Genomic DNA, 23,242 nt, shown 5'->3' with positions numbered 1-23,242 from the left:
TAGCATATTATTCACCGCGATGCTCATCATCTATATATGTGGTGTTTGGATGTGCGATATGGGATTTTGCAGCCATTTCTCTAGTGCGAGATTCATCAGCCTATTGTCCATAGTTTCCAATCAAACCCGCCATTTCGAGGAAAGCACGCTCTTCTCCCATGTCTCGCACATTAACGCTCTGCCTAGCCTTCGCTTGCTTTTCTTCCCATTCCCATAACTTCCTTTGTTCCTCTAACTCCTTGTTAGAACCGATGCCCCAGACCTCCAAGTCTGTAATCATAAACCTGTCTTCGTAATCATCGTCCACTAATTCTTGTTGCGCTGACTTTTCAAAGTAGTTTGCCGAGTTGGGTCCAGAACTACGGATGTGTCTGAAAACCGCAAATTCAAGATTCGCCTCGATTGTGAGCGAGACATTGCCAGGCAAATACTTGCGGATCGTGTTCTTGTTGACTGGCTGATCATTTCCAAAGCCAAGTCCCATACCCAAATTGCTAAAGTATACCAGCTGGCCTTGTAATACAGGGTCTAGTCTAGACTTGAAATAGTCAAATCGTGGCAGTAAGCTGACGATTACCGTTTCCTCGTCTCCAAAGTTCTTCTTATTGGATGACTTCCATGGTGAATTTAAGAAGACGGCGTATGTAATCCTGTCCAGTTCACCCTGCCACAGCCTAAGTGGGTTTTCATTGGCGAGGAAGTATCTTGGATACTCCTGATCAAACTCCTGGTATCTTCTGTTGGTATTTATCGTCTTTGACTTGAGTCGTTTGCCTGAGACTAAAAGAATGGTGGGCGCATGCCATTTAAAGATCTTCAGCTCCAAAGATCTAATGGAAAACCCGCTTTGGGAGCCATTGTAAAGGTTCACGATGTTTGACGTTCCGACAGAAATGTTTTTACCTGCGCTTCGAAGAGCCAATGTTATAAGAGAGAGTGATGCCTCGTTCACCAATCTAGTTTGTTCAAACTTTTGCTTCCTCTTCGGCTTCTTCGGAGATGAGTTGGGTGAGGTGCTCGCTTCGTGTAACTCCTGCTCTTGCGATACTCTTCCCTCTGATTGAATGGAAGAGAAGATGCTCCTCTCGACGAGCTTGGCTAGCGCGTCGATGATAAAGCGAGCTAGGCCCCTCTCACACCCAGTATGGAACTGCTTATAGGATATGGAAGAACTCTTGAGGTTTTGTCTATCGATTGTGAAGTCAAAAAATCTGACTAGTGCATGCGATGCTACCTCAAACTCCAGCCATTTTTCTTCTAGTGACTTATGGAGCTCGGCTTGCATCTCTTCGTGAGACTTCTTCGGAACTGAGCTTACCACAAGCAAGAGAGTGAGTATCTTTACTAGGTCTTCTCCATTTATCGAAAGCTCGTCGACCTTAATATCATCATAGTTCTTGATGTTGGCGAAGGTGTCCCACTTGATCCTCCTGGCTGTTTCAAAGTCGTCATGCTCGTCATCTTCACGGCCATTAGGAAGCCTTACAGCCTCGACGACAAATTGGTCGTCACCATTGAGGGAAATGGCTTTCTCTGGGTCTCCGTCGGACTTTTCGGAGTTTGGCCTTTGGTCTAAGCCTGAAGCGGCTGCGAAGGCAATGAACAAAAGCTTCAAGTAATTGTACTTGTGTCCTAGCATACGCCGTATTCTCCCAGAAGTACTGTGGACGATATTATCAAACCTCGTAGAGTCAATTGCTCCTTGTCTGTGAAGTCTTGTAGAAATGGCAACCTCGCAAGGACCAGTAGAGTATTTGTGAGGAGCTTCACTGCTTTCACGAAGCCATGGTGAACATCCAGGATGTCTTGGTCCTTCTTGTTGGACAATTGAAGGACGTAAGCAACATCTGAGTATGAAATAGCCGTCTCGGGATCATTGGCTGAGGTCACATTGAGCCTCGATGCTAGAGAGGAAAGCTCTTCTCTCGTGAGCAAATGAACACAGCGCAATTGAAAGTATTTATTGATTTGCTCTTTCGTAAACAGTTCAAGCACTAACAGCTTCCTCGAAGCTGAGTCTTCTTCGTTGCTAGCCGCTTGACCCATGGTGAAATATGTTGTAGATGGTGTATGGTGCGATTGTGGGGACCATTGCGAGATCTAGCTCCCTAATAGCATCCTTGCCGGCATGTACAGATTCGGCTTTGAGCTTTTACAAAATAGACGTCAATGAAAAGGCCATGGCTATTGGCTCATTTCTGACTGTGAATTTTTTAGAGCGTTGAAATTAGACCGGCTGACAAAAAAACCGTCAAGAGTATGTGTTTTCTTAGCGCAAAGACACATTGGATGCAAAATTGGAAAGATTGTTCGAGGGGTTTAAAAGTATGCATTGATTATGACGATTATTTAAGTAGGGCACAAGCCGCTTTTTTGCTGCTCTACTAATTTTTGAGGTGTTTTGTATGAAAATGTGAAAAGACAGTGATCAATTCAAAAGGTCTGTCATGAAGTGCTTAGCTCTCATCTCGAGATCGTAGATAACCTTCTTGACCCTACCCATCAAGCTTGTAGGGTGCAAAACTTCTTCGTCTAAGGAGTCTGCACCGTAGTACTTCTGGTTGAGGGCGGACTGCTTCAAGAGCTGTTTGGTAAATGAGACAAAGACCAATGCAAAGTACAACCGAAGGGCGTTGGTCACAATAATTCCACTAACGGTCAAAAAGAGCTCTCTTTGTGGCGATGCAGACTGAGAAAGAGAATCACTGGACCCATCACGACGGGCGTACGAGCTGTACGAGTCGACACCAGATGTTTCAGTGCCAGAGCCACCGTAGCTGGTAGGGTTATTGTCCTCCCTGCTGAACCAGAAGTGAACAAAGTAGATGGTGTAAAGAAGACCAATAGCAGTATCAATCAAGTAGATCACGCATGCCAAGCTTGTCTTGCGAACGTTGTTGGCTTTGTTGAGGATGTTGGACAAGCCGGAGATGTAGAAAGGAAGGGTAAGGAACGACAAAAAGTTAAACAACCACTGCCAGAAGTTCAAGTGGTGGCCTGTAAGAATGGACAAGACACCATAAGCACCACCAGCCTTGTTAAGGATAGCCACAGCGAGAATCACCTCGACACCAATATATAGGGGTATGACAATAAAGAACTTCTGCAAAGTTAGAATAATCTCAAAATTGACTTGGGAAAACATACCGATGGAAGAATCTGTTCAAGGATTTTTGCTGCCATCTTGCGCTGGTTTATGCAAGCAATAACGATGAAGAACGGGTAGAATGATGTTGATCAGTTGCGCGAAGCATCGCTTCTCTGCGCATCAGGTAATACTTTTGAAAAGAACATTCTGGGGCAATGTCGGAGAGAGAATTGGAGGAAAATATGGAAAATCTCCAAATCAGTCTGTCAGACACCGACAACAGTGATCTGGAAACAGAAGCTTCCTCAAATTCCAGAACCATCACTGATAGAGGTGAGATTGTGGAGAAATATACCCTGGTGATCAATACTGAGCCGTTGAAGAAAGGACCCAAGACCACGAAGGATAGGGCCAACAGGGCAACTGTGGAACAGGTGTTGGACCCAAGAACCATGCGATTTTTGGCAAAGATTATAAACAAAGGCATCATCTCCAGAATCAACGGATGCATCTCGACTGGTAAAGAAGCTAATGTCTACCATGGTGACCATGAAGACACGACTATCTCGGACAGAGAGTACGCTGTGAAGATTTACAAGACCTCGATTTTGGTTTTCAAAGACAGAGAGCGTTATGTGGATGGTGAATTCAGGTTCAGGAATACGAAGAACCAAAGTAACCCTAGAAAGATGGTCAAAGTGTGGGCTGAAAAAGAGTTCAGAAATTTGAAAAGACTCTATGTGAATGGCATTCCGTGCCCCGAGCCTGTTGAACTTCGGTCACACGTCTTGGTCATGGAGTACTTGACGAAGGGAAATGCTCAACCTTCGCCTAAACTCAAAGACCATCCATTCAAGGACTTAGATGAGATTGTTTTTTACTACCAACAGATGCTCATTTACATGAGAAGAATGTATCAGAAATGTCGTCTTGTTCATGCTGATTTGAGTGAATACAACTCCATTGTACACAATGACAAGCTCTACATCATTGATGTTTCGCAATCAGTTGAGCCTGAACATCCCATGGCACTTGACTTCTTACGAATGGATATCAAGAACGTCAATGACTTCTTCTCAAGAAAGAAGATACATGTTTTCCCTGAAAGACTATTATTTAAGTACATTACCGAACCCAATTTGGGTGTGGACGACGAGGATGATGCGCAGTTGAGAACCTATCTTGATTCCCTTCCTTTGAAAAGTGAGGTGGATAGCTCAAACGTTGATGATGAAATTTTTCGGTCACTCCATTTGGTGAGGTCGTTAAATAATCTTGACGAGCGTGATTTTGAGAAGTTCCAAGAGGGCAGAGTCGACACACTCACAGACCTTGTTGCCGAAGAAGAGCAAGAAACCAGTTCAGAAGAAGAATCGGACGATGAGTCTGACGAGGATGACTCCGACGAGGAAGAATCTGACGAAGAAACCGAGGGCAGACGCCAGAAGAAGGAGAAGGAGGTGAAGGGCAAAAAGTTCGAGGATAAGGATGATAAGAAAGCTAGAAAACAGGCGGCCAAAGAGGCCAAGGCAGAGAAGAGAAAGACGAAGATGAAGAAGCACGTGAAGAAGAAGTTGGTCAACAAGAGAAAGAATAACTAGATTATTCAATATGTATTCATTGGGGATGCTTAACCAGGGGCTGAGCTATAGATTAATAGAACGGTAATTCCAATACTAGTAACTTGTATAATTTGGTCATCCTCTGACACTTCAGTCCGATAGTTTGTTTCGTGTGGAGGATATAAAGCGAAGATTCTGTTAATTTTTTAAAGATTTCTATTACCTTGATCTTTTGTGAATTTAAAGATGACTGAAAAGAGAATCAGTAAGTTGAAGTTGAAGAAGCTTTTTTCGAAGTCACCTGTGAACAGTAGCGCAGATGCTTCGTCCTCAGATGCTTCAGAAGAACAATCAAAGAAACCTCAGGCTCAGAAGCCCGATGCTGAAATTAGCTCAGGGGTCAAACAGAATGATGCCTTATCGAACAATGACACCGTATGTTCCATCAATTCTAAGGGTTCTCATGGCCCTAAATCGTCAGAAGACGGTAAGGCTGAGGATTCCTCGAATGTCGATCAAAATGATAAGGCGGAAAACTCCATTGAAGGTGAAGCCTCTGAGACCCAAGAAAGTCTGGAGAAGAAGCATGTTACAGAAGAAGCAGAAGCTGAGAAGTCAGAAAAAATCGAAAGCTCCGACCAGTCAATGAAGCTGGCAAACGGGGCTGTTGAAGGGACGCCTCTGTCTCAAACGGATTCTGATAAGGCCAAGCCCAGTAAGAATAACTCTTCTCAAAAAGTGACACTGGACGCTGCCTCCGAAACCTCGTTGAGGTCTTCTCCAGGGTTTATCGCGATGGACCTTGGCTTTGATGAAGAAGGACTTGGAAGCCCATTCAAAGCTAATGAGGGGTTCAAGCCTCTGGGAATCGTTCAAGATATTGAAGAGCCAGACAAAGATGACATTACTTCCATGCTTCCAATTTCTGCCCACAATAATACCAAGGGCAATGACCTCAATTCTTTTTACTCCGCTGCTGGTCTGAGCGTTCATCAGAAACACAGTAGAAAGAACAGTTTACTCGGGGAGGAGCTCGAAAGCCAAATCGGAACCAAGACAGTGGACTACGGTGACAACGTTCGTGTGTCTTCTCGTGGTCTGCACACTTTTGTGGTCATGGACAAGAAGTTGTTTGAAGACAGAGAGGAGGCTTTGATCCGTCTTCTTGGGGATTCGAAATATTCCAATTTCAACCAGTCATACACGAAAAACACCAAGGAGGAAACTGGTAGAGAACAGACAGAGTCAAAATCTCCAAAGCAAGTTGATTCCAAGGAAAGTGCAAGCCTGGGTGAAAAGAAGGAAACTGAGACACAGGAGGATGCTTTAGGAAAGAAGGCTACCAAGAGGCGCAAGCTGGTCTGGGACCGCGTGTTGAACAGAATGCCCAAAAAGGAAACTCCTGTTCAGTAGATTGTTTTAATGTTTGCTTGAATATAATTTTACGTAGAAAAGAGGAGAACGAAAGCCTCCCAAAGTAACTTTTTGCAACCATTACCAACCGCGGAATGGAAGCCAGCCTCGAGAAGGTCACATGACTGGAATCGGGATGTCCTCGGTTTCAGGAGCAACGTCAGTTGGCCCGGCTGAAGGATATTCAATACTTGCTATTTGTGGAAGCGATTATATGTGTCGAGGATTTCGAAATTGTTGGTTGAATCTGTAGACCCGTCTTATGTAATCTGTTCCACAGTGTGCATGGGCCGGGTAACCCCTGGTCCGGGGTCCTCTCTCGGTACCTACATCTTAGCCCCAGGCCACAATTGTTTGGGTGTACTCGTTATATTGTGATACTCTAATTATAAGCTAATACCCCACGGGCTCCCATTGCGATCCACAAACCTAAGTGCCACAAGAGTTTACACAAGCCATTGGATAGCTTTTGACATTCTTTCATTTCCAAAACTACAAATTCCCTCATGGAGGACTTCTTAAGAGACAGCCCATTTGACGAGTCGAGCACCACCGACTCCTCGAAAGCGAAGCAATACGACTCGTACTTGAACTACTCGCAAGGCCAGGACGGTAGCTCGCAGGATGAGTTTTCTCGGGTACAGCCTCAGACAGCAGACTCTCAGCCACAAACAGACCACTTTAGCTTAGACTTGAACCAGCAAATCAAGGAAGAGTACTCCTCTCCAACCGTCACATCACCTACAACGTTCCAGAGTCCGACACAGAGTGCCTCCCAAGGCCAACAGAACTTGAATCCCAATGACCCCTACTTCAGCACGTTTGAGTTCTTATCTTCTCCTTCCCAACAACCGGTGTCCCCCAGATATCAACCCCAGGGCCCGCTAGCAGTGAGTTCACCGCAGGATTTGGTACACAGGCTGACCCTTTGCAGTTTAGCATGAACGACAATTTCACCAACTTGGATCAGCTAGTCTCACCAGAGAATAACGTCAATGACTCGGGCATCAACATGTTCTCCTCTGCTCAATACTTCTCGCCAAACACAAGAGCAAATCATTACAACCACTTGTCAGCAATTGCCGAAGACAGCTTGCCAAACTCCTACCAAAACACTTTCAGTCCCGAACTTTCCAGACACGGATCCGTCAGTATTCCTCCTCTGGGAGAACCATACGTGTCGCCACTGGCTAACGCTTTCTTGTCACCACAGTCCAGACCCCAAGATGGCAATTTTGACAATCTAAGGTCACCATACTCGGGGACCTCGTTTCCTAACTCACCACCCCCACCACTCAACTTGAATATGAGCAAGAGCATTCCTACATCTGTTAACTTCAATCAGACTTCCTTCAACGATTCCCATACACAGCGACCACTGCAGCAGCAGTCAATCGAGAACACATTGTCTCCGCCTAGTCTGCTGGCTTTGGGTACCTCCGCTCCAAGTAACTCCAAGAAGTCTGAACCATACCCAACTAGTGGTAAGCAGTTAACTCAAGAGGAGAAAGCCAAGCGCAGGAGAGAGTTCCACAATGCCGTGGAGCGTAGGCGGCGTGATTTGATAAAGGAAAAGATCAAGGAACTTGGATTTCTTGTGCCGCCCTCTCTATTGAATCCACAAGTATGCGCCGTGCAAAGTCTACTGAAGCAACCGCATCAGAATTCAGCGGAGATGAAAGAGCTTCTTGCAACAGTCAAGGTGAGAGACTCGAAGCCCAACAAGGCTACTATTCTTCTGACATCTGTCGACTACATAATACACCTAGAGAAGGTGGCCGAGCGTCAAGAGCAGCGCAGGAAAGAAATTGAGAGAGAGATTGCAGAGCTTGAAAGCGGTGTTGGAAAGGTGAAGCTCGAGGACCCTGATGAAACGTTGAATAATTCCACAGGACTTCCAGATCAGGTTGGGCTTCCCAATCAGGACACTCAATTTAACCCCGACGACTTCTTTTCAGATGTCATCGCAGACAATAATCAGTATAGCTAAATGCCCTTGGTAACAGCTGCATAATCCGCTCGAGCCTTCCGCGCGGACGGCTCCTCCTGTGTGGAGAATTACGCTAGGTCAAACAGGCGGCTTTGCGAATGGTCTAGTATAACACTTCTTTCATCATGAGTGATCTCAAAGCTGCCCAACGCTTCGTTGATTATGTCAACGCCTCCCCATCACCCTACCATGCTGTTCACAATGTCAAGTCATTGCTAGTGAAGAAGGGATTTAAGGTGTTGAAGGAGAAGGACTCTTGGGACATACAACCAGATTCGAGTTATGTCGTTACTAGAAATGGGTCTTCGTTAATTGCGTTCTCCACTGGTACCGACTACAAACCAGGTAACCCCGTGGCTATCATCGGCGCTCACACCGACTCTCCTTGTCTCAGGATCAAACCAATTTCCAAGAAGTCCAACCAGGGCTTTATTGAGATTGGCGTTGAGACATATGGTGGTTTGATTGCACACTCCTGGTTTGACCGTGACTTGTCCGTTGCCGGTAGGGTGTACATTCGTGACAACGCCGGTAACTATGTTCCTAAGTTGTTGCACTTGAACAAGCCATTAATGAGAATTCCAACTTTGGCAATTCATTTGAACAGAGATGCAAATACCAAGTTCGAGTTCAACCGTGAGACCGAGTTACTTCCAATTGCTGGTCAAGAGGACTTTGGCCACTCTTGCAAGGACGATCCGGCATTGCAATTTCCAGAGGAAGCTTTCAACGCAGTGAAGCATGTTGTTGAGCGTCACAACGAGTCTCTTGTTACATTGATTGCCAAGGAGTTGGGCGTCGAGCCAAAGCAGATCGAGGACTTTGAATTGGTCTTGGGTGATTACCAACCTGCAACGTTAGGCGGCTTGCATGACGAATTCATCTTTGGTCCACGTCAAGACAACTTGACATCCTGTTTCGCGGCTGCAGAGGCTCTCGCGGATGCTCATCTGGCCAACGATGGTGTGGCCATGATCTCCTTGTTTGACCACGAAGAGATTGGCTCTGTTTCTGCTCAGGGTGCAGACTCCTCTTTCTTGCCAGACGTTCTCTCTCGCCTTGCTGCAAACGAAAGTGGTGACTTTCCCCGTATGTGCAACAGATCGTTTTTGTTGTCTTCTGACCAAGCGCACGGTGTTCATCCAAACTATGAAAGATTTTATGAGAAAGTGAACAAACCTGAAGTTAACAAGGGCCCTGTTATCAAGATCAATGCCAATCAAAGGTACGCCACGAACTCGCGTGGTATCGTGCTTATCAAGGCTGTTGCCAATGCTGCACGCGTGCCTTTGCAGTTGTTCGTTGTGAGAAACGACTCGCCGTGTGGCTCCACTATTGGGCCCATGCTCTCTGCTAAGTTGGGTATTAGGACTCTTGATTTGGGTAACCCACAGTTATCAATGCACTCTATCAGAGAGACTGGTGGCTCTCATGACATTGAGCGTTTGACGTCATTGTTTAATGGCTTCCTTTCCAACTACGTGAAGGAAGATGCTAAAATTGAGTGTGACTAAACCATGACTATGAGGTGTGCAAAAGGAAATTCAAGATGGGGTGGAATTATATAGAGTAGAATTTCATGGATGTTATTTAAAAACGTAGCACAGCCAAGTTTCTGCATAGTCGCGGCATAGAAATGATGCCTCATACTACATCGATTCTTCACCAAAGATGCTTCTCTTCGCCTTTTTGCTATATACCATTCCAGCTTTAGCTTTTCAGGCTGTTCCAGTTCTATATGGATCTCATAGTTTAGTTCCTGGTCTTAGGGACGAGGTGAAACACCCATTTATCCAGAAGCAAGACCCCAGAGCGTCACGAACATGCTTAAGAAGTCCATTACAGAATGCTCTTCGGATGCATATCTCATCATCAACATGCCTGGGCTCGAGAATATCGACATGATCGACAGAAAGCAGGAGCTTTGGCGGAACTTGGTCAAATATATGCATATGCTGAGCACCTTGATTGGAATGCCTTGGGTTGAAGGAACACTTGATCTACTGTTCTTAGAAGCCTACATTACCAGGACTTGCTCTGCCGAGACGATTAGCATGAACGAGGAAGAAGACGTGTTCGCCGAATACATAGACACGAGAAAGAGGATCATCAGAATCGAGTTCAACCCTCTTCCGCCTCCAGGCCCTGAGCGTGATTTGGCGATCCGTGCCAATGATGAATTAATCGACAAGGTTTTGAAAAGGATACCCTCGCCACACTATTCATTCTTGATTACGTCAAGTACCACAAGTGCCATCCACCCTATTCCGGAGGTAGCTCTTGAGAACAGTCCTCAGGGATTCGAACTATTTTATAGAATCGTGAATGACCCACGTCGTGAAGAAGAGGTTGAAAGGCACGTCCAGTTGAAGGGATTGAGTAAGCCTCAATGGAATGAAAACAAAGATCCACTCTCTATTTATTTGGAGAGGAGAAAAAAGGATCAGATTCATTTGTTTGACTACGAGCTTTGGAGCCAAAATGAGAAGCTTGTTACCACAATAGCCGCTATGATTGTGTCTTTATTTGCCTTGAAGACTTTGGGGGTCGCCAAGAAGCTATTTGGTAAGAAGAAGGCCAAGCGAAGCTAAACTATACAGACCAAACAGACAAAGGGGGTTTGTAATCAGAATGGGAGATATGTAAGGAAGATCTTGTATATTTACGTGAGCGTTCCTGAATAGCTTTGCAGGCAGATCTAGTATAATGAAGCTTGGCTGGATCCTTGCGTGAGGCCGTCCAAGAGAATCGGACCCTAAGCCCGGAGAAATGGATGCTTCAGGCAAAACCTCCTAGGCGGTATCTTGCAGCGCTTTCAATGGTTGCAAAACGGCAATTCTTGCGGAGCGTAAATCTGGTGGAATGCGCGGATAATCCCTTCATTCCGATACTTCTGAATAATGGGCAAATATTTATTAATGGGCACGGCTCCTGGGCATCGAGCTTTGTGGTGCTTCACCCTCAACACCAGTTGGTGGACCATGCCGCATAGCGCTTACGTGAGAAATCAGCTGTTTTTTTCTAAAAACCTAAACCATATTCAGAGCCTCTTCCAAATCGCGCCAGGGGTCTCCTCTGGACAATGGCTTGCAAAACGGACCGCTTTTACCTAGCTAGCATCACCCCACCTTCGAGTCAGTCCGTCTCTGCACCGTTTTTGCATCCACTGCATGTGTGCAGCTTTATCTCGCTGGGAAAGTATTCACCACCATTGCTGCCGGGCCTGCAGAAACCATACATGTTTCTCGCTTTTGACTGCACTGCACTCACCTTATATATCTCTTGCCTCTTCTACATCTAAAAGAAACCAGGCCATGTCCGACTACCTTACCTTTTCCTCCGAGCCTTCAGGCCGTCATGAGGGCAAAAAACATATTATTATAGTTGGCGCGGGTATTATTGGTGTTTGCACCGCCTACTACTTAGTGAAGCACCCCAAGTTTGATCCCCAAAAGTACCATATCTCCTTGGTGGAAAGCAAGCGAGTGGCCGGTGGTGCTAGTGGTAAGGCTGGTGGCCTTTTGGCGCTTTGGGCTTTCCCACAACAGTTAGTGCCTCTTTCTTTTCAATTGCATCAGGAGCTTTCTGACTTGTATGATGGCGAAAACGTGTGGGATTACAGAAGGCTTACTACAGTGTCCATAGAGGGTGACATAACAGGATTTATCCCAGAAGAAGATGAGAGCAATTCGGAATCGGAGAAGCAGGTGACGCAGAGTGCGCTGCCCGACACTGAGTTCCCACCCAAGAAGACATCTAAAGTCACCAGACAACGAGATTCCAAGAAATTGCCCACGGACTTGAACTGGATCACAGAACAGTTCGTCAACCTGTGCTCCTCTTTGGGTGGTAAAGATACCACCGCTCAGGTGCATCCTTACAGATTCACTAACTTCATCTTGAAGAAGGCTGTTGAAGATTCCAATGGCGCCCTAGAACTTATTCTCGGAAAAGTGAATAAGATTCTATATCTGATGGATACTGGTGTTGCCACAGGTATCACATACGAGCCAACGAGCGCCAAAAAGGACGTCCACGAGCCCGTGAGCTTAAAGGGTGATCAAATTGTTCTATCCGTGGGTCCTTGGACGTCCAAGATCCTCCCAGACTGCCCAATCTCTGGCTTGAGAGCTCACTCTATCACCATTGCGCCACATAATGACCAGCGTGTGTCTCCATACGCTATCTTCACAGAATACAAGGTTGGAAACAAGTATGTGTCGCCTGAGATATACGCAAGAAAGGACGAGGTCTTTGTGTGCGGAGAAGGTGATTCTGCCGTTGACGTGCCAGAGACGACGGACGATGTTGAGGTGGTTAAGTCGAAGTGTGACGATCTTTTCTCACAGGTAAGTAAGATGTCTTCGATGTTGCGCAAGGGAAGAATTTTGAAGAGACAAGCTTGTTACTTACCTGTGTTGGACGTACCCTCGTCTAGTGGCCCATTGATTGGCGAGACCAATGTGGACAATCTTTTCTTATGCTCCGGACACTCATGTTGGGGTATCAACAATGCTCCAGGTAGTGGTAAGGTAATGAGTGAACTTTTGTTAGACGGAAAGGCCAAACTGGCCAACATCTCGACGCTAGATCCGTCGCTTTATTTCGATGCATCTGTTTTGGTCGATGAAGAAGACGATGCAGAGGAGAGGAAGGCGGAGCCCAACATGTAAAAACGATCTACAGGTAATCAATATACAATACATTTATTATGATGAGTTAGACTTGCCAGTCGAAACGCTTAGTTTCTCTTGGCGAATCTTCTTGGACCTCTCTGGGAAGAGATGGCAACAGTCTGAAGAGGGATCTTGAAGCCCAAGGTCTTGACCAAGTCAGCAGTCTCGGCGTCAACCTCCAACTGACCACCAGTGTGGGACAAGTCCAAGGCAGAGACCTCTGGGACGTACTGGTCCTTTCTCTCTCTCTCCTCTTCCTGCAACTTGAAGGAGATACCTCTAACTGGGCCCTTCTGGATTCTCTTCATCAAGTGGGTGGTGTAACCAGCAATCTTGTTTCTGAGTCTCTTGGACTGGATCTCAGCAATCTCGGAGGTCAATCTCTTGTTGGTCTCGAAGTCCAAGGTCAACTTAGGGTAGTATCTCTCGATCAAAACCTTAGAGGCTCTCTTGACAGTCTTAGTTCTAACGCGACCCTGGTATGTTAGTAATTATTCTGGTTTTTGACGATTTTCGGTAGGATGGATGGAAAGCTTGTGGAGTATGGATTCGTGATAGTTGATTTTCAACAAGACAGGAAATAAGATCTGGTAAATTGGAGGGAAACATGTTTGCGATTGGAGTGGATTATGACACTTGATAGCCTGACATCGTCGTTATGGTTTTATGTATTTGGACATACCATTTTGCTTTGTTAGTGGTATGGAGAAAGAAGCTGAATTTGAGTAGGGCTTCTCTAGAGGAAAATTTTCGGGCCCAGTGCGGCAGGTCGCCAGTGAGGCACTGAGGGAGATGAAGGGCTTTGTGTGCAGTTCTGGAGCACGCATTCATTGTCACGTGTGACTGTGACTGTCAATCGCTTGTCGGACAAAAGTACCATTTAAGGAACTCTAGCAATCTTTGAAAGAAGTGGAAATGCTCTTTCTGGAAATTATATCCCAATTTCAATTGGAGTCATCAGTTTTCTCCAGATTTTTTCGAAAGTAGGGCAATCGATGGTTGCGAAACATGCTCGGGTGGACTTCTGATAGCTGGGTTGTATAACATGAAAACATTCTTTCCACCTTTGATCATGGTATTGTTAAGAGCTGTTTATTTCATCATATGATGCCCCATTCTAACTTTCATGTGCACGGAGTCCTCAGATCTTGGGCAGTCAGGGGCATTGCAGTGTTGCTACGCATACCATATCGTTGTTTCTCTTCAAGATCTCAATTTACAGCTCAATTATCAAGAGAGAAGTATTGACTTCATCATTAGGTTGGTCATCCCGTGCACTTGTTAAAGTGTAAAGGGTGCCGCCTGTCAACCCAATGTGCGCAGTTTGCAACCACTCTACATTTGCCGTAAAAGGAAATACGAAGAGAAACACCTTCTTCAGAGACAGCTTTCGGCTTTATTCTCTCTCTCGAATTACTTGCAATGTTCTATGGAGCCTCCATAACACCCAAAGTTGCACGTAGGTGAAAGTGAAGTACTTCTAGGCGGAGTTCTACGACGTGCTCAATACAACACCGCTTACCAGTACACTGCTCTCAAGCTCTTGTAAACGTCTTTCTGAAAAAAGATCTGCATAACAATATCATCCCATATTCAGCTTATCAATAGCGTTCCTAGTTGCCTTACATCACGTGCGCAATATTCGAGTCGCATCTAACGCTTAGTAGTAACACCGATAGAGACATCAACAGTCAGATTAATCTGAACTCCGGACGAATCTATCATGGATAGATCAAAACTTTTCCATTGTGATGTCTGTTCTCTGGACTGCACTCACAGAATACGAATAAAATGTGCCATTTGCACGGACTACGACCTTTGTGTGCCATGTTTTGCATCTGGCTCAGCTACCCTAGACCATAAGCCCTGGCATGACTATCAGGTTATCGAGCAAAATACGTACCCAATTTTTGAAGAATCTTGGGGAGCCGATGAGGAATTGCTATTGATTCAAGGTTGTGAAACCTTTGGTCTTGGTAATTGGCAAGATATCGCTGATCACATCGGTAATAGATCCAGAGAGGAAGTTGCACAGCACTATCAGGAAATCTATCTAGATTCCAGTGAGTACCCTCTTCCCGAAATGAACAAGGATTTCTCTCATATTCAACCCCAAGAATTCTTACAGAAAAGAAAAAGGCGCATGGAGGAAAGGAAGAATATGCCTTTACCACCTCCCAAACTCAAGCCTGCTGCATCAGTACCCTTGTGTCACGAAATTCAAGGTTACATGCCTGGTAGATTGGAGTTCGATCATGAGGCCGAAAACGAAGCAGAAGTTCCTATCAAAGATATGGTCTTTGATCCAGATGATTCAGCTGGTGATATCGAGCTCAAGCTCACGGCTTTGGATATTTACAACTTCAGGTTGACGACACGTGCAGAGAGAAAACGTGTTCTTATCGCCAATAACTTACTTGAATACCGTAAGAATATCTCGAACGATAAGAAGAAGTCGAAGGAAGAGAAGGAGTATTTGCGTAAGATAAACGCTTTTATTCGTGTGATGACACCAGAGGATTTCAATCAATTCTCTGAAGATATTCTTACCGAGCTACGATGCCGAATCAGGATCCAGCAACTCCAGAGTTGGCGAAGAAACGGTATCACCACCATGGAGGACGGAAGCAGGTTTGAAAAAGATAAACTAATAAGGCAAGCCCATTATCAGAGAATGGGCAACGGCTCTGGTCTTGCTGCAAGAAATGCCGCTGCTGCACTGGCTGTCAGCAACGGAACTCGCAAGTTGAACACCCCACAACCAGAATACAAGCCCAAGATCAACACTTCTAATCCCAGGGCACCACTCGATATTTCTCATGCTACAGACTTCGAGCTTCTTTCTCGTGAAGAAAAACAGCTTTGCTCTACACTCCGGATTCTACCAAAGCCATATCTTGCAATCAAGAATCAATTGATGAAAGAGGCGATCAAAAATAATGGCACGTTGAAAAAGAAAGATGCCAGACTGTTTTTGAAAATTGATGTTAACAAAGCATCCAAAATTTACGAATTTTTCGTTCAAATGGGCTGGTGTTCGCAAGGCTAGACATTACATCATTCAGCCAGACACGGTATCGAAGGGGCGCGAAATCCGTGTGCGTGAAGGAAAAAAAAGGTGACAACCGATCGAATGAGTACAGGTATTTCAAGCACGGGCAAGATATAAATTTTTCGTTTTAGCCAGCTCGGCCTTGGACAATGAAGTTGTTGATACCATTTTTGTTTGCGGCTACGGTGCTTGCGGAGAATGTTCCGAGCCAATTCTATCCCCTCAACAGAAAAGGTGAAATACCCACCATACAGCCTTACACCTTTGGTCAGGATGTCTTCATTGATTGCATAACCCGAAACATTGACAACGGAGAGCACAAATTTGATAGTAATGATCGTATTGTTTATGGAGCTTTTCCTGTTTGCAAGGAAAGTGGTAAACCACTTTCTTTTCATTACGGTGTTTCGGAAGACATCAATTGTACGATCAGCTTCACGGATGAACTTTATCATTTGTTCCAGTTATACATTCACGAGGATTCTCCTTTCAGTTGCAGAATTCCACTTAGCACCGAGGCAAACTCATTGGAACTGGGCGGGGCCTACATTCCATTGACCTTCAACTTCAGGGGAGAAATTCACGATTCTCATCTTGACATTGACAACCATATGAACCTCATTATCATGAAGCCTCCAACTAACCAGCCAGAGAGACAGACAGTCATTTCGGCGGTGGCTTGGTCTTCGGGTACTAATGCAACCCGTGTGGTTATAGGTGAAGATGTAACTCTTGAGATCGGAGTACGTTGGATTGACAATGTCAAACCTTCCGCTGGTAGAACAAAAGGGTTCAACAGCTTGCCTTTCGATGATGGTTTCTACAAACTTCCTATGAGCTCAGTGCCAATTAGCATGAAAGTGTTACTCTTCCTTTTTGTTGCCGTCGCCCTTGTAGCGTCGAGTATCTCTTGTGGAGGTGCGTCGATGAAGTATAAGAGACGCGGCTACAGAACAGTGGACACAGAGTCTGGTATTGCTAAGCAAGACTAGATGCAAGATGTATTATAGTATCTCCGTAATTGGAAACAAAATTATGTACAATTTTAGCGGCACTTTTGTATAATAGCTTTGAGAAGAGCTTCTGTTTTCTCTGATTTAGGCTCTTCAGAATTGACGAATTTTTCTGTCAAGTAACCAACGTATTTCTCGGAGAGTTCGGTCTTTCTTGTGCTATCCTTGATCTTCAGCTTGTATGCGGTGAACTTATTAACTGACAATTTCAACGCTTCTGCTAGGGAAGAGTCCAGCACCGACGTATTGCGAAGCGGCAATGTAATGTCTGTAAGCAAAGTTCTGATATCATCCTTATAGTTTGTTTGTAGATAGGACAAGACGTGGTAATATAAGTAATCTCTGTTGAGGGTTTCAAACTGAGCGAAAAGCTTGAGGAATTCTTCTGCAAACTCGAAAACCTTGTCTGTCTTGGAAGCCTCGCCAACTTCCTTGAGGAGTTCGGGAATGGCCAAGTCGAAGACTGTCAAAGCAATATCGCCCTTCAAGACCGGGTTGGTTTCTGGTGATCCCAACACATTCATATCGGCTTCTGGTAGAGAGGCTAATTCCAGCTTCAAATCGTCCTCCTCAACGTCAGCAAATGAAATTGTGTCAGCGTTTGTCTCGACTCCGTCATCTGGTGCATCCTCGATTCTCTTTGCTTGCTCTAAAGCTTGAGATTTCAAATCCTCCTCCTGTTTCTTCTCTGTAAGCAACCCCAAAACCTGGCGTCTCGCAAGCAATTTGGATACATATGTCAATTCGAATTGGGCATAGCTCACCCAAAGGCTTCTGGATTCTGGATTTAATCTTAAGGCTTTTTGGTATAATTCTCTAGCTCCCTTAGCGTTGGCGTTCGTTTCGAACTCGTACTTTGCTGCTGAAAGCCAGGCATCAACGTTTCTTGGTTGCAACAGCAAAAGCTTAGCATAAACTCTGTAAACCACCTTGATAGCATCCTTTTCTTTGACGAACTGAAGATACTTGGCCCAGATATCTAGATCACCGGAGAATCTCCTCACAGCTCTGTCGAAGACAAAAATCACTTTTCTGAAACCAGCCCAGTCGGAAATACTGGGATTCGTGTCCACATGATCAGTTTCTCTTAGCCTTGCAAATCTTTTTATCCTCAACTTCTCAAGGTTTATTTCGAAATCGGCGTATTTCAAAAAGTCTCTAGGTTTTGCTCCTCGACCTTGTATTCTGTGCTCGAAATCAGTCCTTCTTCTCATAATCATAGTGATCTCTTTTTGATCAAAGAGGCCCTTTCGTTTGAGATCTTCTAGCTCTGGAACAGACTGTTCCATGTAGAACCTTATTTTGGAGGACATAGTCGTTGTTTATGTCTTGAAATGTCTAGCGGTTCTTGATCGAAATCTCGATAATGCGATGAGAAGCTTGATGCGAAGAGCTAACTCTCAGACGCAAGATGGGTCACGTGAACACCATTATATAACATCTTTCATGCCAACCAATTCCAGGAGATAAAACATTGTCATTGTCAGGAAATTTACTAATCAAATGAAGCTATAAGCAGCTACTCGCCTTCGGGTTCATACTATGAATATTTGGCTGTGAGAAGGTTCTGTATGATAATCGCTGTCCGTACTCTTAGTCTCTTCGTGATTTATTGTTTGAATTTGTTTTCAAAAGTAAACATCTTGCAAGATTGTATCATTCTTTATTTTTTGAAGAAAAAGTGTTGAAAGTATAATTTAAGTGTGCTCGAAAATTCTATTTTTCCCTTCCGCAGCCATTTCGCAGCCATTTTGTTGCATAACGTCTTAGACATAAAATTGTTGACTGATCATGAAAGTGCCAATGGAGTGTTTACCTAAAACTGAATAATGAACAGATACTTTAGCAGAATAATAATTGTCAATATCCAAAGAATAAGAAGTATCATTCATTATTACCCCTGCTGGACGAATTCCTTCTCAGCTCCTCCTCAAAATGATAAGCTCTTCACTCAAGAAACAAAACAAAAAAAATACAATCATCCCTAAAAATTAGCATCTCCATGTAGATAAGCTAGAAAATAACATAAGACACCAAAACCAAAAGAAAAAAAAGACAAATGCTCCAGGAGGGGTTTGAACCCACGACCGTCGCGTTCCTCACACGACCGTGACTTAGGTATAACCTTTGTCGTAACACGGCTATAAGCACGAAGCGCTAACCACTGCGCCACTGGAGCATCTGCAACCAAATATGTACCGAGAATAAAATAAGTTCAGCAGTCTGAATACTTTTAAAGATGCGAGATTCACAATAGCTGATAACAATCTTTAGATTGAGCGTAATCGATTGGGCCGGCCGAAACTTCGAAAAACGCGCCCGGGGCCAAAATATTTGCATTTTTAGTTTTTAGATCCAGATGATCCGCTCTTTTTCTGACCAATTATCTTCAATTTTGGCCCATTTCCAATGAGAATGATATTACACCTTGAAATAGCTACTAGCTTGAAACTGTGCCTTATCGTGATACCCTTTGGCCAGGCTTCCGACTCTTCCACCTTGATCACCCTCTCGTGAGACACAATTGTATTTATCGACAAAGCCGAGACAAGCAACGTATTCTTCGAATCCTTTTCTCTTGCTTCCAGGCTCTAATGATTGGTACATGAAAGCATGACAATCACACACCGGCAAAACACTTACAGGTGCTTCCGTCAGTCATGATACGGCTAGCCATTGTTTGCAGCAAAGCACTAGGTTCGGGACTGGCTATAGGGAAGCGAGCAATAAACGTAAAGGTCAATTGATGGGAATCTCCATTTGCGTCCTCTTTCAACAACGGCGACGCCGATAAGTTCTCACTCCTTGATTGTGCAATTGCCATCATACACACAATCGAAATCTGCTTAGCGAGATTTCTTGTTCTAGGCTGGTGGAAAAATCGGTCTCGCCTGAGATTGATTTGTCTTCTGATTTGCCTCTAGATATTTAAACGGCTGAAGATGACGTAAGCGCGGGGCCGTCAACGGAGTTTTATCGCAGCCGTTAGAATCTCCGCCGTAATGTCAACAGCGACATGTGTCTATCGTCGATCAATATGAAAAGCTATGGATTTTAAAAACCTATATAAATACATTGTTTCTTATCTTTGTAGTAACAACCATGTTTTTGTACAAATTCTTTCGCGAGAGCTTCTTCGGTAGGACCTTGTATCACCTTTCTGGGAGAAGGGTCCTAAATTATGCCGAGGAGGACAAGAACTATGTGATTCCGGAAAAGTATCTTCAAGGCTTTGAACTCTCTTTTGAGACCGGCCTGAAAGGGCCCGACGGAAAATTGGACGGAGACTCCGATATTATTCTTGTTCAATTTGATGGTGATGACGATCCAGACAACCCTTACAATTGGCCCTTGAAATACAAGTCATTCTTCATTGCCCAGGTGATGATACTCACTACCTTTGTATATATGGCATCGGCTATCTACATCCCTGGCATTGAGGCTATAATGGAGGATATGGGAATTAGTCAGGTAGTGGCCACCCTACCTTTGACATTGTTTGTGTTTGGCTATGGAATCGGTCCAATGGTGTTTTCACCATTATCTGAAAACGCAAAGTATGGTCGGACATCCATATATATCATAACTTTGTTCATATTCTTCATTCTTCAGATCCCCACTGCGCTTGTTCACAACATTACGGGCTTGTGTATTTTGCGGTTCATTTCAGGTCTCTTTGCAAGTCCATGCTTGGCAACGGGCGCCGCATCAGTTGCAGATGTGGTCGCTTTGCCACACATCCCAATTGCGATTACCTTCTGGGCTCTTTCTTCAATTTGTGCCCCATCCGCAGGTCCCTTGTTCGGTGCTATTTTGACCGTCAAGGCTAACTATCATTGGTCTTTTTGGTTTGTTTGTATCACATCTGGAGTGTCTTTTGTCGTTCTTGGGGCAATGCTTCCAGAGTCTTACTCCAAAACCATATTATACAGAAAAGCGGAGCGGATCCGAGCATTAACAGGAAATCACAATATTTTAAGCGAGGGTCATATTGAAGTTTCTCAAACCACAAAGAGAGAGATGCTTATCGAGACACTCTGGCGTCCAATAGAGGTGATCATTTTCGAGCCTGTGGTTTTACTTATCAACGTGTACATCGGCTTGGTATATTCGGTCATGTATTTGTGGTTTGATGCTTTTCCAATCGTGTTCCTTGACACTAACGGTTTCACGCTAGTTGAGATGGGAGTTGCGTACATGTGCATATTGGTTGGTATCCTTGTTGCAGCCTCCATTTATGTGCCGTTGATATATCACAAATTTACAAAAAGGTTGCTTGATGGCAAGGAAGTTTTACCCGAAGTGTTCATTCCTATAGCAATAGTCGGAAGTGTGCTCATGCCAATCGGAGTCTTCATTTTCGGGTGGACAACAGCCCGGGATCTCCATTGGATCGGTCCGCTCATTGGCGCAGCGGTTTTTGCGGCAGGAGGTTTTCTCATATTTCAAACATTGTTCAATTATCTCAGTATGTCCTTTTGGAGATACATTGCTTCAGTGTTTGCCGGAAACGATTTGTTCAGGAGTGTAATGGCTGGTGCCTTTCCACTCTTTGGACGACCATTGTATCTCAATTTGAAGACTGCCAGATTTCCTGTTGGGTGGGGGTCTTCAGTAATAGGGTTTTTATGTGTGGCCATGATCGGAATCCCTGTTTTGTTCTATCTCAATGGCCCAAAGTTACGAGCTAGGTCCAAATACGCAGGTCCTGGACCTTGATTTTTAATAAATATTATTAGTTCCAATGGTAGCGCTAATGACAAATCAAGGCTTTAGTTTCGGGGCTGTCGGCTGTCCATAAATAGTTACCTATTCCGGCCCCTACGACAACTGCAAGCATGTACCAGCCCACATAGGTCATAAATATCAACATAAGCATAAAGGAATATCCGACCAAGAAGGCATACAAAAATGCCGCTTTAATTCTGATTGAAACGTCTCTGTTGTTCGTGGCTGTAGGCAGCGCTGGACGATGCCTCTTATGCCAATTGCTAGACCAGTGTCTGCAAAACTCATATAGCATTGAAAGCAAGACAATGGCTAAAAAGGTTCCGATAAAACCACCCAAGGTCTTAACATGCCACCACTTGTAGACGACACAAGTGTTCTTCCAGTCCCAGGTAAATATCATCTGAAGTTAGTATTTTTGGAAATGATGAGGATATATCGTACATACATTCATGTTGCACATCTCAGGCATTTCATGATCGGGCATATGGCCCATATCGTGGGAAGCGTGCAAGGAGTGGTCCATGATAAAGTAGATGTGGGGAGTCCAATCGATCGTATGATCTTGTGCGCACTTTAATTTAAGGATGATAAGATAAAGGCCCTCTGCAACGCGTTCACACCATTTCAAGAAGAAAGAGGACAGGCTTTTATAGTTGCTTTACCTCTTTTTGAGGTCATTCTCGAATTTGATTTATATCAAACGAAAGTGTTTCGGCTTTAAACTTTGATACTCGTTTTTAACTCGGTAACGGGCAGCCTTCTTACCAATAATAACTTGATGATGAGTCCTTTTATCAATTTCTAAGCTGCTGGAGAATCGAATAAAAAAAAAAAAAGAGATTAGAGACTTGTTTGTTGCAATTTGTTCTGAATTCCGTAATAATCGGATGGTTCGCTTATTTCGCAGCCATCTGCACAGGGTTGTACCGAGACCGCACAACTACAGACTAGCCCAGTGTATATTCATTCGATCCCATGAAACTTCTTAACAGGGAAGAGAGAGAAGCTCATGCTACACACGTTGCCTTTGAGGGTCTAAATGGCCTTCTTGTGGGTGGATTCCTTTCCTTAGGTGCCTTTGCATACCTCAAAATGAAGCATCCCGTGAAGTTTAAGCTGTTCAACACCTCCATCAAGGCTTGTATCTTGATTATGCCAACAGTCAGTTGCTGTGCATTCTATGCTGACCAGGGTTCCGTTCAATTTGATAAAGCGATGCGTTCAAGCCCTAAAAATGAAGAAATGATCATGAACCGTTTCAGAGAATGGAAGCGGAAGTCCACCCTCGGGAAGATAGGCGAATACGCGAGAGGCCACAAGCTTACAGTAGCAATGGGTACTTGGGCTGCTTCCATTGGTGGATATTACGGCTATCTCAAGCAGGATATTGGGATCAGTGAGACACAACGGATGATAAAAATGAGCAAATTCAATGTGCCTGCCTCGGCTATCATCCTCGCAGCTACCACTGCAGCAGTTTATGCTGACAAGGCTGGAGTGAAGTCGAAGAAGGAACTTTGAGGTTGATGGTTGAGATTTGTTGCCTGATCACCCTCTCGTCCGCACATCCCCAAGTATCACACACAATAGACTCGAAAGACCCACGATGATGAACATCTGGCAAACCATGTAAATAGAAAGCAAAATTTCGTCTTGATCTTTAATTTAGTTTGTATTTTGGTGTTTGGTGGGGCTAGTTTCCACGTGACTCACCTCG

The 23,242-nt window shown here is 44.5% G+C and overlaps 14 protein-coding genes across 14 annotated transcripts; 10 read left to right on the top strand and 4 right to left on the bottom strand. All coding sequences in view use genetic code 12, as the record gives it.

The window, feature by feature from the left end:
• Nucleotides 1–100: 100 nt before the first annotated feature.
• CXQ87_002660 (TLD domain-containing protein) lies at nt 101–2,046 on the bottom strand (the record flags this gene model as incomplete). The annotated part of the gene is made up of 2 exons (XM_025481159.1): nt 101–1,649; nt 1,670–2,046. The coding sequence occupies 2 exons, from the start codon at nt 2,044–2,046 to the stop codon at nt 101–103; spliced, it is 1,926 nt and encodes a 641-aa protein (XP_025335459.1).
• A 382-nt stretch (nt 2,047–2,428) lies between these two features.
• CXQ87_002659 (uncharacterized protein) lies at nt 2,429–3,145 on the bottom strand (the record flags this gene model as incomplete). Its single annotated transcript, XM_025481158.1, has 1 exon — nt 2,429–3,145. One exon carries the CDS (start codon nt 3,143–3,145, stop codon nt 2,429–2,431), a length of 717 nt encoding a protein of 238 aa, XP_025335458.1.
• Nucleotides 3,146–3,303: 158 nt separating this feature from the next.
• Nucleotides 3,304–4,689, top strand: CXQ87_002658 (protein kinase; the record flags this gene model as incomplete). Its single annotated transcript, XM_025481157.1, has 1 exon — nt 3,304–4,689. One exon carries the CDS (start codon nt 3,304–3,306, stop codon nt 4,687–4,689), a length of 1,386 nt encoding a protein of 461 aa, XP_025335457.1.
• A 207-nt stretch (nt 4,690–4,896) lies between these two features.
• Nucleotides 4,897–6,063, top strand: CXQ87_002657 (uncharacterized protein; the record flags this gene model as incomplete). The annotated part of the gene is made up of 1 exon (XM_025481156.1): nt 4,897–6,063. One exon carries the CDS (start codon nt 4,897–4,899, stop codon nt 6,061–6,063), a length of 1,167 nt encoding a protein of 388 aa, XP_025335456.1.
• Nucleotides 6,064–6,569: 506 nt separating this feature from the next.
• Nucleotides 6,570–8,053, top strand: RTG3 (Rtg3p; the record flags this gene model as incomplete). The annotated part of the gene is made up of 2 exons (XM_025481155.1): nt 6,570–6,919; nt 6,952–8,053. The coding sequence occupies 2 exons, from the start codon at nt 6,570–6,572 to the stop codon at nt 8,051–8,053; spliced, it is 1,452 nt and encodes a 483-aa protein (XP_025335455.1).
• Nucleotides 8,054–8,178: 125 nt separating this feature from the next.
• On the top strand, nt 8,179–9,567 carry CXQ87_002655 (aspartyl aminopeptidase; the record flags this gene model as incomplete). The annotated part of the gene is made up of 1 exon (XM_025481154.1): nt 8,179–9,567. The coding sequence occupies one exon, from the start codon at nt 8,179–8,181 to the stop codon at nt 9,565–9,567; it is 1,389 nt and encodes a 462-aa protein (XP_025335454.1).
• Nucleotides 9,568–9,876: 309 nt separating this feature from the next.
• On the top strand, nt 9,877–10,644 carry BIG1 (Big1p; the record flags this gene model as incomplete). Its single annotated transcript, XM_025481153.1, has 1 exon — nt 9,877–10,644. The coding sequence occupies one exon, from the start codon at nt 9,877–9,879 to the stop codon at nt 10,642–10,644; it is 768 nt and encodes a 255-aa protein (XP_025335453.1).
• A 723-nt stretch (nt 10,645–11,367) lies between these two features.
• Nucleotides 11,368–12,726, top strand: CXQ87_002653 (uncharacterized protein; the record flags this gene model as incomplete). The annotated part of the gene is made up of 1 exon (XM_025481152.1): nt 11,368–12,726. The coding sequence occupies one exon, from the start codon at nt 11,368–11,370 to the stop codon at nt 12,724–12,726; it is 1,359 nt and encodes a 452-aa protein (XP_025335452.1).
• Nucleotides 12,727–12,794: 68 nt separating this feature from the next.
• Nucleotides 12,795–13,803, bottom strand: RPS17B (40S ribosomal protein eS17; the record flags this gene model as incomplete). The annotated part of the gene is made up of 2 exons (XM_025481151.1): nt 12,795–13,187; nt 13,738–13,803. The coding sequence occupies 2 exons, from the start codon at nt 13,801–13,803 to the stop codon at nt 12,795–12,797; spliced, it is 459 nt and encodes a 152-aa protein (XP_025335451.1).
• Nucleotides 13,804–14,452: 649 nt separating this feature from the next.
• ADA2 (chromatin-binding transcription regulator) lies at nt 14,453–15,778 on the top strand (the record flags this gene model as incomplete). Its single annotated transcript, XM_025481150.1, has 1 exon — nt 14,453–15,778. The coding sequence occupies one exon, from the start codon at nt 14,453–14,455 to the stop codon at nt 15,776–15,778; it is 1,326 nt and encodes a 441-aa protein (XP_025335450.1).
• A 152-nt stretch (nt 15,779–15,930) lies between these two features.
• On the top strand, nt 15,931–16,773 carry CXQ87_002650 (uncharacterized protein; the record flags this gene model as incomplete). Its single annotated transcript, XM_025481149.1, has 1 exon — nt 15,931–16,773. The coding sequence occupies one exon, from the start codon at nt 15,931–15,933 to the stop codon at nt 16,771–16,773; it is 843 nt and encodes a 280-aa protein (XP_025335449.1).
• Nucleotides 16,774–16,826: 53 nt separating this feature from the next.
• On the bottom strand, nt 16,827–18,107 carry CXQ87_002649 (snoRNA-binding rRNA-processing protein; the record flags this gene model as incomplete). The annotated part of the gene is made up of 1 exon (XM_025481148.1): nt 16,827–18,107. One exon carries the CDS (start codon nt 18,105–18,107, stop codon nt 16,827–16,829), a length of 1,281 nt encoding a protein of 426 aa, XP_025335448.1.
• A 1,789-nt stretch (nt 18,108–19,896) lies between these two features.
• Nucleotides 19,897–21,650, top strand: CXQ87_002648 (uncharacterized protein; the record flags this gene model as incomplete). The annotated part of the gene is made up of 2 exons (XM_025481147.1): nt 19,897–21,038; nt 21,632–21,650. The coding sequence occupies 2 exons, from the start codon at nt 19,897–19,899 to the stop codon at nt 21,648–21,650; spliced, it is 1,161 nt and encodes a 386-aa protein (XP_025335447.1).
• Nucleotides 21,651–22,500: 850 nt separating this feature from the next.
• On the top strand, nt 22,501–23,046 carry CXQ87_002647 (uncharacterized protein; the record flags this gene model as incomplete). Its single annotated transcript, XM_025481146.1, has 1 exon — nt 22,501–23,046. One exon carries the CDS (start codon nt 22,501–22,503, stop codon nt 23,044–23,046), a length of 546 nt encoding a protein of 181 aa, XP_025335446.1.
• Nucleotides 23,047–23,242: the final 196 nt, after the last annotated feature.

Source organism: Candidozyma duobushaemuli (genome assembly GCF_002926085.2).
Source record: "Candidozyma duobushaemuli strain B09383 chromosome Unknown B_B09383, whole genome shotgun sequence".
NCBI classification, from domain to species: Eukaryota; Fungi; Ascomycota; class Pichiomycetes; order Serinales; family Metschnikowiaceae; genus Candidozyma; species Candidozyma duobushaemuli.
The sequence above is the reverse complement of the archived record's forward strand: the minus strand, read 5'-3'. Positions and strand labels throughout refer to the sequence as shown.